We start from the raw sequence: 12059 nt of genomic DNA, 5'->3' as shown, positions 1-12059 counted from the left end.
AAGCTGGTTGCTTTAAAATTTTAAAAGTTGGCTCAACTTTTTTTTTTACAGTGTAGTGATCGACTAATATGGACTTTTTGACAGCTGATGCCAGTGCTGATATTTTAGAGAGCAGAGCGGCTGATGGCCGATTTAAAGCCTATATGATCACACCATCTAATTCAAAATATAGTAAATAACACATGCTGCAATAAAATTTATATTTTTATTTAATATTTACTAAATTAGAAATAAGTTTTACAAATTAAATCAATATTAAAACAATACAAACTTAAAAAATAAATCTGTAGCAACCAGATATTTTATTAAATTCTATTATAGTATTTTTAAAGAAATTGTTAAAACTTAAAATAAAAAAAGGAAATTCACATTTTCCTAAATAAAGATCTGCTAATACTAATTGTGCATTCTCAGCAGTGTCAAAATAAAAGTCCTGCATCAGACACTTATCAGCTGATGCTGATAATTAAAAGTGTCAATATATGGAACATTCTACAGAACTGGTCCAAAGTCAGAGTTGGAAATATCTTGGAAAAAAAAAAAAAAGTGTTTTTCCAAAACATTTGTATGCATGCAAATTGTATAATATCCAAGGTACACATTTGTGCAGTTAATTCTCATATTGTATTTTCAGAGTCCTGGAATATTTGTCACTACCGAAACACAGTAATAACAATTTAAGAAGTGTTTTATTGACCTCTAAAGATTTTGCTTGCATCTAGATTGTAAATAAATTTTTTTGCCGTTTTATTAATTTTCTTCAGAGGCAAATTAAAACTACTTTTAATGAATAAAATTTTATGAGATTTGTTGTGTTTTGAATCCAATTTTTCTCTATAAAAAAGGCAAAAAGTTGATCATACTCTTTTTTTTTTTTTTTTTTTTTTTTTTTTTAGTAGGCTATACTATATTTTTGACAAAACATCCCATGTTTTGGTAGTGACAGCACATTTTCGGTAGAGACAGAATTTGTAGAATTTTAACTCCCATACTAAAACATACTAAAAATAATAATAATCTGCATAACTGTACTAAAATCCTGTTTATTTCTCCCAAATATAAGGTGGTGTTCTCTTTTGTGACTACGAAACAATGATGACATGTTTCGGTAGTGACAATTCTATGGGATAATGCACAAAAAACAAAGATGTCACTACCAAAACTCCACCAAATGTAGTGACAATTTTAGATAGTGTCCCGCATTCTTCATGTTTCATAATCTACAAAGAAAATATAAAAACTTTTTTTGAACTTCACTTCTTAAATGAATCAAAGATACTTTTAAAAACAGCAATGGAAAAAATGAAAAAAGTACAAAATAATTTTTTTATATATTAAGCTTACTAATATTTTAAATATTATTGTGGGGTTTAATAGATAATAGAAGGGTCTTAATAAACATCTAAGATTTGAATACTTAAATGCTTTTTAAATATGTTTTTTGGTTATGGGACAGCAGTTTGCGTTAGAACGGCCCATGTACACACACACACACACACACCACCACCAGCCCACATTTCCACTGACTTCAGTGCGTAACAACAACTGAGTGGCAGGTTTTTCTCAAAACTATAAAAAAAATCTTGGAGCAAAACACCTGATGTTTTAGGGAGGGAGAGCACTGGTCACATTGAACAAAATAATGTTTGATGCCTTGACAAACTATAAATTGGCTTCGGGGGGGGGGGGGGGGGGGGGGGGGTTATGACATGGAGGGCTAATTGACTATCTTTGTATTGTTGAAATCAGTGGCATTTGAAAACATTTTAAGTTTAGGTCACATCCACCAGTCACATAAAACTGACAGTGTGCTGCTCTCTGCAAACCATGCTTATTATGTTCTTCAAAGAGAGGCTCTTGAAAAGGGCAAACCACTCAGTAAAAAGCAAACCAATAAAAGAGGGAGAGTAAAATACATACTAAACACTGTATGACATTCATGTTAAAACAATATGCATGTGCAAGAACAAGCACTGAATTTTAAATGTCAAGATTAATCTAGAAAGGAACTCTCGCCTCAATTAAGACAATTATCAAATCACAAATTTAACTCCCATGGAAAAGTAGTACTGGAGATGGCCACTAGTTGCCTATATAAGAACATGGGAAAGTCTAGAACAGGGGTAGGCAAGCAAGTTTGGCATCGGGCCAAAAACATTCACACCACTAGATGGTGGGCCAGAACATAGTTAAAGGATCATTTAAGATATGAATTGATGAAAAATGCAAGCAGAATTGCCTGTGACTGACTGTTACAGTGTATTTTGTAGCTGGTAGTGAGCTGTTACTCTGTGTAAAATCCTGCGACAGTCATTAACAAAAAGCCACATTTGTGTGGCGGTGTCCGATCAGAGTATGTGAGCGGAGTGGAGCAATAACCAACAATTTCTCCTCCGCGCTCCGAGCATTTAATAATCACTCCGCTCCACTCCGCGCTCACTGATATCAGAAACACTGCTCCGCATCTAAAGTATTTCACTATGTTTGAAATATCACAGTTCTATGGAAGCCCGTTTCCACCACTGAATAAAAAAAAAAAAAAAGGTTATTTTTTTTTTAAAAGGCTTTTTTTTTTTTTTTTTCACAGAATTGTGAGATGTAAACTCGCAATTGCGAGTTATAAAGTCAGAATTGCGAGTTAACGTCCAATTTTGAGGGGGAAAAAAAAGACTGATATGTTCTCAGAATTGCGAGTTTATATCTCAGAATTATAACTTTTTAACTCGCAAGTGCAAGTTTAAAACAAAAGTCAGCTGAAAATATTCAGAAGGAACAAATAAATTCCTTGAGAAATATAACTTCCCGCTCATGTCCACTGCAGTCATCATAGCCTTCACATTCGTTCTGATTTGAGCCACTTTTGGCCCGCGGCCTGTTGCCGACCACTGGTCTAGAAGCTTAAGCATGCAAGGCTTTAAAAGAGACCCTTGGGCCTTGCCTTCAGGTGGAGGGCTGGTCATGGCTGTGCATTTACAGCAGCACAGATGTGCTTTTGCCACTACCGACAAATATAATGCACTCCACAGATTATATATCCATACTTTTAGCACATTTCAAGTGCATGCCTGTAAGTGTTCAGACACTGCACGTGGTCTGCACTCGGAAAACATCCTCTTTACGTGCAAACCTGCAATAATAACTATTGAATTCTAGAGGACTCTTTGACACGTGCGCTTTAACACACTTAGCCAGTTAAATAAATTCTGGTGACGGATAAAAATCAGTAGACTATGATCTCATTATGCTAATTTCTTTCAGTACTTCCAGATGGCTGGGTCTTAAAAAAAATTCAGCATTCTGTTATGATGATGAGTGATCATAATTGGCATTGAATGATAAACAGCTTTATCTTTTACAAATTTCACCCACTGAAGGGTACTCCGATCACATTCAGATAAGAACACCCTAGATGAGTGACACACATTTGTGCCAGGTTGAAATGGGAGAACTCATCCTTAAATATTCCTTATATAAATAAGTAGACAGAAAAAATATTATCCTAAATATGCAGCAGCACATAGAAAAACATTAAATAATGTCTGCATCAACAGGTAACTGCTTCCCATCTCGAACTGACATTAGCCTTGCTGTGAGAGATAAAATTTTGGATTTTGTAATGCATCTTTAATGATTCACTTTTTTTTATATAATTTTCATTCCAAAGTGTCAGGCAGCTCCTGCAGATTTCATGCTCTCAGATGTGCAGCCAAAAAATACGGTCTAGTTTTTTTTCTTAGTTCTTTCTGCTTCACTCGGTCACTCAAGAAGGGTTTTGATTCATTCTCTCTCCAACACACTACACTCTAAAAGACAATGAGTTTGTGATAACTCATTTCAACTGAGGAAACCGATTGCCTCAATTTATTTCAGTTTAGAAACCAATAGTTATAAGAGTACTGTGAACTTATATAATTTACTCCATAATTAAGTCTGAGTTCTACTTAATACAATCAGTTATTGAGTTCACATAACTATTAAGTGCAAAGAAACGAGTCATATTTGAGTAAAATTAACTCATTTCATTTAATAAATTTGACCTTTAGGTTTTACAGTGTACCATTTTTCTTAATCTGAAAGAGGCTGACAGTTCTAACACAAGTGATTGACAGCAAAGATCTGCAAATACGCTGTTAAAGATGTGATGGACAACCAGTTGCTAGACTGCTCCTTTGTTCATGTATCAAGCTCTTTCGTTTCAATTCCTTTGAGTTCTGAAAACTTAAGGGAGTCAGTATAAAATGTAGTTGTGTAATGCTTACCTATAGTTACTAACACCTCCTAAATATTCAATAATTAAGCTCAAAAAACACTTTCCAACTTAATAAGTGAAGTGAAGTGAAGTGACATTCAGCCAAGTATGGTGACCCATACTCGGAATTCGTGCTCTGCATTTAACCCATCCAACGTGCACACACACAGCAGTGAACACACACACCGTGAACACACACCCGGAGCAGTGGGCAGCCATTTTATGCTGCAGCGCCCGGGGAGCAGTTGGGGGTTCGGTGCCTTGCTCAAGGGCACCTCAGTCGTGGTATTGAGGGTGGAGAGAGCGCTGGACATTCACTCCCCCCACCTACAATTCCTGCCGGCCGGAGACTCGAACCCGCAACCTTTGGATCACGAGTCCAACTCTCTAACCATTAGGCCACGACTTCCGCACTGTTTAAGAGCCTAATCAGTGCAAACTGCACAGTGTGATCACCTTTCACAGCATTATTTCTCATCAAAGTAATCATATTATTGGGTTAGTAATTATGTGGTGGTTTCCTATTATTATGTAAAATGTTCAGAAAACAGACAGACGGGAGCCTTAAACTTTGTGGATACTCATTTGAATATCCTAGGGATAGTAATGTAACCACTTGCCCATCTTAATCTTAGAGTCAATAGGCTATATCATAATTATCTGTATTTGAAACATAATCTGGACAAACAGCACGGGGAGCATTGCAAACACGCATATGGATGCCTTACCTTTGTGCTAACGATACATAAACAGTCCATTCTGCAGAGCGCGACCTCTCAGCATCTCACCAGCTGCGAATGCATATGCATAAAAGCATTGCGCGCACGACAGGAACTTACTCTCAGTTGAGCAAACGTACGCGTCCATATACTCAGAAGAGTCCAGTCTGCATCACCTCATGTCAGTGTGTCGGGAATGCGGAGAAGGACGACGCTGGCACTCATATTGGCGCGCGTGCAGAGTTGATCGGAGCACCACGGGGAGACCGAGCAGCATAATGTGCTCCGCGCGCTCCAACAGTACGTAAAACGCCTCTGCCCTGCTGTTTCAACATCAACCAGTGGACTTTACGCTTTACAATAAAACAGGAAAATTCGCTAAATGTTTGCGATATTCAAACTCCGCACACTGGGTCCTTAAAATTCAACCCACAAATCGTTTACAAACAATGTGTTTCCAAATAATGCGACTTTGCACTATGGGACGGGATAACTGGACTAACCCACGGGCCGTCCTCGTTGCACAGCATGTGAAATGTTGTTTTGGTCATTCTGAAATGCCTGAGCAAAGTCTGTCATTCGGTATAATTGCCTTGCACGACTGCGTTCCCAAACAGCAGGCATTCACCTCTGAAAGCAATGACCGCGTTCATGTGTTTCTTGAGCTCGCTCTGAGGCGCGAGCAATTTATCATAATGAAAATGATTATATTTAGTGGCTTCTCCTACTTTTCTTAGTGGTATATAGTGCCAGTTTATCAGGAAGTGTCGAGTTTGTTCTCTTTGACTCATTGGATGGAAACATGCATTTTCGCAAATGTTTTTCTGCGATAATTTTTTTTCAGAAAAACATGGTTCTGCAATATCATAAATAGTGGGTTATATAATATAATAAAATCCTAAAATGTTTGAAAGAATATATTTTATTTTATAAGTGTATGCGGTATGCCATTGCATTAAACTGCAAGCAATATTTTTCAAGGCATGTCATACCCAACTCCTGTAACATGCGTTCAAAATCCCAGTGGAAAAGCACAAGTTAAGAAATAATAAAAGACCACAAAGCTACATCCTCTATGCCAGTGGAGACATGAAATTCAACTACGTTCAAACACTCATCTGAGACTTAGAAATGAGAGTTTTATGCATTTTTAAAACACTCTCTATCCACAGCGTGGCAGATTACTTCCAATCCCAAAAGAAGTAATATCTTCCCACTCTCTAGAATGTGAACAATTTAAATGCATGTATGACCAACCCTTATCAGATTTAAATGAGATATTGACATTATTAAATAACAAAACAGCCTAACACTTAAATTTTCTGCTCTAGTGGCACAGAACTAGGGGTGTGCGATATATATCGTCTGCGATAATATGGTAATTGTTGTTTTTTTGACGAGGTGAAATTTGACAATATCGAGTATTCAGCAAAAACCAAACAAAATCACCTTTGGAGTGCAGGCTTACATTAGCCTACGTGGTGATGAAGCGGGTTAAACACTGCACGCGCGCATTTAGAGTGTTCTTTCACTGCATGATTCAGTCTATTAAAATGCATTAAGAATGATCGCAAAATTCAAGATATGGGGGCAGAAAATGTATATATTTACGTTTCATATAGTTAAAAAAAAATAATAATAAAAAAAAAAAAAAAATAAATAAATAAATAAAAAAAAAACACGAAGAGCGCCGTTTTTTCTTAAAAAATAAGCATGATTACACGTGATATTGATTTTATACAACAGTTCAATTAACAATAAGTTTATGAGACTTGCGTTTTAGACACTATATTGCCTGTTCTTGACAAAAAAAATAATTCCAAACAGCTACAGCACTGTTTTGCGTCTCTGAGCAACATGACGGTGTTTCGTTCCTGAATGAGTCCACCGTTAAATGATTCGGTTCAGTCGCAATGACTCACTTATTACCAGCGACTTTCTGCCACCTACTGGTGGGTTTAATTTCACATTTAAAGTCTATTTTCATTTTTAAAATATTTTTAAATATCAATATTCAATGTTTTGTTTAAAATGTCAAATAATTGTTCTTTTGTAACTGTTTAAAGCACTCCATGTCCCTCTGAGATGCATTAAATAGTATGGAAATACATATAAATGCCACTTCAGATGCAACTTCTGCAAAGATTCATTTTGATGATGCTGGTTTCATTTGTTTGGTAACAGCCTAAATGTGTATTATCTTAATTGACTGATTAAATGTAACAATTTGACTCAAAAGTTGTACACTTTTAGAAAAAAAATTGCTTTATTGCAATTGCAATTTAAAGTTAAATGAAAAGATTCATTAATAACTGATGTGAACTGACCACACAGAATATGAAGAATATCAAAAACTGCAGCTGTCCACGGTAGTCAGATATCAGCACAATAACACACTCTGCAAAATATCGTCTAATTATCGTTATCAAAAAAAATCCCAAAATTGAGATTTTTTTTTTCTCAATATCGCACACCCCTACATACCATTTTAGAGTAACATTTAAATCGGTCAGAAGTTTAACACTTCACAGTGTGTTCACACGCTCAGCATCATGAACTTCAATTACATCCTCAATTATCTTTCAAGCACAAGTTTAACAAGTACTAGACGTTCTGAAGTAGGTTCACCAGAGCTGAAGCATTACCATGACTTTTGAAACTGACATTTTATGACATGACAAAAGAATGTCTCTGAATGGTCTTATACAGAACTTGCGCAAATATAGACACCATCTACAATTCAAGTTCTTTAAGCAATATAACATTTCACATATAACACTGATCTACCAATGAAGAAAGTCCCTACATAACTGAAGTAGCAGCAACTATTGTGTGTCTTTAACCTACACAGTTCAGTTTCATTTCAGAATTAATCGGTTTTTGAATTAATCATTGCATGAATAACACCTGCTTCCACCGAATAAAGAATGAACCAATAATTGTGTCATAAACACCAGCAATTATTCTAAAAACAAACATGACATTCAAGATCCACGTAATGCGTAGAGCAAAGATGCAGTTGAGAGGCAGCATACACATCAATATTCTGCTTACCTCTTTGCTTTGGGTATTGAAGCTGGGCACAGTTTCTGTTGGTCCAGTGAGATTCCATTCATTAACAGGAGGAAAGGGTTCTCTCGGTTTAAGGTTTGACGGCTCTGCGGGCTTATTCTCATTATCCTGGAGGCTCACTTCATAAAATTCCTGAATATCTGAAAGAATTATGAAGTTGTATTGTCAAATACAAGTGATTAATAAGCCACCAACAGAACTATAATCCTTACAAATGTTCACAGAATCAAAGACAGAATCTAAGATACAAACTTTTATGAAGACACATTTACATGGCCAAGTCTAAATCAATAACAATCCCATCATTAAAAACATGACCAAGTGTAACTACGTTATGTTTAACCTAAAAATTACAACCTGTATATGGCTTCAATCCATAACATTGCTTTTAAAGACCAGAATTTGTTGTAGCCTGACACTTCCCTGAAGTAACAATGATCAAATTAATGATAAAATAAAAGTACTAGTTGCATCCAGTGTACATTTATGTGTAGCTTTCAGATAAACCAAGCCCAAATTATATTCAGACAGCTTCAGTCTTACTCTTACACCATCAGTCACTATAAAGGGACACCCTTTGTGTGCGTGCGTTTTTAATCTAATCATTTATTCAAAAATACATTAAAGACATATCATACAACAAATTATGACTTACATGTGTTCTCTAACGAACATTTTTTCAAATTCTGAATTACAGTTCAGTTGTATATTTTTAATGGGACATCGAGTCAAAAAAAGTCTAGCTGGTGTATCAGTAAAATGGTAACCAGATAGTTGTTGGTTACTGCAATTGACCACTTGAAAAAGGCATGTTGCTCTGGAGTGACTGTCCTTGAAATGCAATACAATACAATTTTTACAAGTCGCTTTGGATAAATGCATCATGGATAAATTACTACATACTGCTACTCAAATTTACACCAAAAATAATGGCTGCACCAAGAAGGAGCCATCTATTGACCATCATGCTTCCTTCAATACGACAGTACAAAATGTAATTAAAAAAGCATACTGCATTAATCTTTACATTTTTTAAAAGCAGGCTGTAATGCATGCTATGTTTACCCACATAGCAGCCAACATGTATGTAACATACTGAGGACTTCTGTGTGCAGTATATAGAGTTTCTGATTAAGTCATGTTTAAAAGCAATAACATTCTTTTGACTTTTCAGAGATACTCGAGTCTCCATAAATGTTTACAGTCTAAAACACTCAGATGGACAAATAATAACACTAAGAAACATGAACACTCTTTATGGTTATAAACAGCACTTCCCTGGATTCATGCAGAGTCCAGGCCTAACTAAATGAGGGGAGTTCAAATCATGGAAATATAATAGTAGGGATGCACTAAGTTTTACCGTCTGAGCACAGCATTACTGGAAACTGAACAAAGCAAAGATGCGTTTCAAATGCCTCTTAATTAAGTACTGAAAGACTCTAGTAAGCACCACTGTGCTTTGATTTGTCCAGTGGGGAATATAAAGATGTTCTAAATTACAACAGGGTAGGTCATGCTACATTCTAAAAATTTAAAACAGGGCACAATGCGAGATGGTCCTCACTGCAGAACACAAGATCCAGAGGGTGTGGTTGGATCTAGATCCACCTCCTCCCACCTTACATATACCTAAACCTACCAGTCTCCAACCCCTGATCCCTAAACCCACCGATCTCCATCCCTAAACTTAACCATCTCCACCCCCTAGATGTGGATCCTACCCCACCCCCTAGATCTTTGTTCTGCAGTGAGGGGCTACTGCACAATGTACTGAATTAATATGATACCCATTGATTTTTTTTTTTTACAAGTGTTTTATCTGTATTTTGAATTTTGCACTGCATTGTTTAGAGTTAAAAGAAATGTCTGTCAAATCAATGGATAATGTCTTGGTAGAAAATTACCAGTACATTTTCAATTTTCAACAGTGTACTGTAACGGTATGCCACAAATTCACTATAAAATCCATTTATCAAATCTCTCACCACAACCTTTTTGTTTTGAAGATGCCCAATAAATCTGTCCACATAGCAGCCAGTATAAAACAAATATACAAAAACATTCCAAGTTATCTTTATAGCTATTTCTGGATATGTTCTGTTGGACTTTTTCAATAGTAAAATGCTTATCACCACCAATTTCCTTTCCATTTTATCTTAATTGCATAAACTCCCAAAAGAGCCTGCTTAAAAGGCAAACTCAAAGGATTTTCTCAAATTGGTAAAAATTGACTTGAAATTACTGCACACAAAATGTTTAGACTACATTCCCAGCAAATACAAGCCAAGACACTTTCTGACAAATGGAAATCCATTACTTTACCATGTTTTGTGATTACTGGATAAAGTCTTTTAAAAAAATGATATAGCGACTAGGCAGATGAAATCTTGAATTTAAAAAAAAATTAAAAATAGATGAAACCAATGAAAAAGAAAATGGTAAAATAGATTAAAATATTTTACAAAACGAAGCACAACTACAGTTGCTCCATTCGAAAAATTTAAGATTTTATAATGCTTTCCATGAGAATGGAAACCTTACAATTTTCTCAGTGTCTTTTAGAAGAAAAACAACTTGCTACGTGCAAACACCTTTATTTGCAGTTGAATTAAAAAAAACAACGTTGCTGTAATACATCATTGAAAATGTCAAACATGTCAAATAATGGTGAAGTCCAACCTGTTCCACCACCTTAGCACAACAATACAAGTGTTAAGAAACTTCCTTGAGGGAAACATTGTTTGTTCTAGTAGCAGCAACGTACCTATAAGAGCCTGGAAGAGTTGACTCTGAAAAATATTGATGACTCTCTCAATTGAATGTCTGAGATGAGGGTCTTCGGTCTGACTGAGTTTAGTTCGGTATTCGTCCAGAAGCAGCAGTGCCCTCTGAGCATCTGAAAAACACGTTTTTAAAAACCCTGCTGAGAAACACTGGCCAAACGCAACAAAGTAAGATGCTTAAAATATATATTTAGAAAATACATAGTTATGAAAAAAAAAAAACATAAGTTATATACTAAAATAGCCTATTGGTTACACATCATTTTAAATATGTACCCATTTTAAAGAAACCTTACCTTTCTTTCTCACTGGCATGATCAAGGCTCAAAGATTCAAAGTCTCGCAGCTGTTAAAGGGCGACTGCTGTAAACCATTGGAATGAATGACTGATCGCTTTCACTTTCAGTGGCGGCACTTTGATTTCGCAGTGATCAACAATAACCGGCGATCACTGACCGGGTCTGGCTGACATGTGAAAACTCAATATCAATAGTCCTCCAATCCAATAAAAACTGCAAGCGACCACTCCACTCATAACCCTGTCAGATGCGGCAGGACCCCGTGGACACTTTCAAACAACTTCGCTAAACTTTCTGCAGACGAAATCGACAAATCGCAGAGTGCATTACAAACATTTGGAAAAACTGCTTCCGATCTGTTGCAATGGAAGTGGTAGAAAAGGCAGAAATACTAATAATCCCTGCTGAAGTGCAAGTAAAGTTCAGTCGCAGTCGGGCTCCCGTTCACATGTCTCCCGTTCCCTCCTGACTGGAGATCCGTGATCGAAACTTCTTCAGCGCAACACTTCCTCCTTCTTCTAGTGTTCCCGAAATTCCCAAACTTTCCTGCAAAATGGCGACCTTGATATGCAAACAGATCACATGATCTACTGATCTCTGCGCTCAGGTTTCTTCACTCAGCTGCTGCGAGAGAGCAGCCGGTGAAAGAGCTCTTTATTAAGTTTATCCTCACTTTAAGTAATGAAATCTGGGGAAATTATATAAGAACTACAGAACACCAGTCTTGTTCAAAGTATATGAGCTTCCTGTGCTAGAACAGCAGAATATATCCCAGTATATATTTTTGTTTAAGTTTATTTTAAACCAGCAGTGCAGTTTTTATATGTGGAGACTATGTCTTTATTTATTTATCTGTCAGTATATAAGCCTACTACTATCTCGTGAAGACTCATAATCCATCATCCTGTTTCTGCTGATGAAATGGCTGTGATTG

General features: G+C 36.2%; 1 protein-coding gene across 3 annotated transcripts in view; it reads right to left on the bottom strand.

Annotated features, from left to right (window-relative positions):
• Positions 1–11776, bottom strand: part of dlg1a (discs large MAGUK scaffold protein 1a) — a 134422-nt gene extending 122646 nt beyond the window's left edge. For all 3 annotated transcript variants that reach the window (XM_079432080.1, XM_079432079.1, XM_079432081.1), the window contains exons 1-3: positions 11123–11776; positions 10808–10939; positions 8023–8180 (exon numbers count right to left, since the gene is read on the bottom strand). In XM_079432080.1, coding sequence (XP_079288206.1) covers positions 8023–8180; positions 10808–10939; positions 11123–11141 — 309 coding nt within the window. In that variant the 5' untranslated portion in view covers positions 11142–11776. The remainder of the gene's footprint in view (positions 1–8022; positions 8181–10807; positions 10940–11122) is intronic.
• Positions 11777–12059: the final 283 nt, after the last annotated feature.

Source organism: Barbus barbus (assembly GCF_936440315.1).
Source record: "Barbus barbus genome assembly, chromosome: 13".
NCBI classification, from domain to species: domain Eukaryota; kingdom Metazoa; phylum Chordata; class Actinopteri; order Cypriniformes; family Cyprinidae; genus Barbus; species Barbus barbus.
This window is presented reverse-complemented; position numbering and strand designations above follow the sequence as displayed.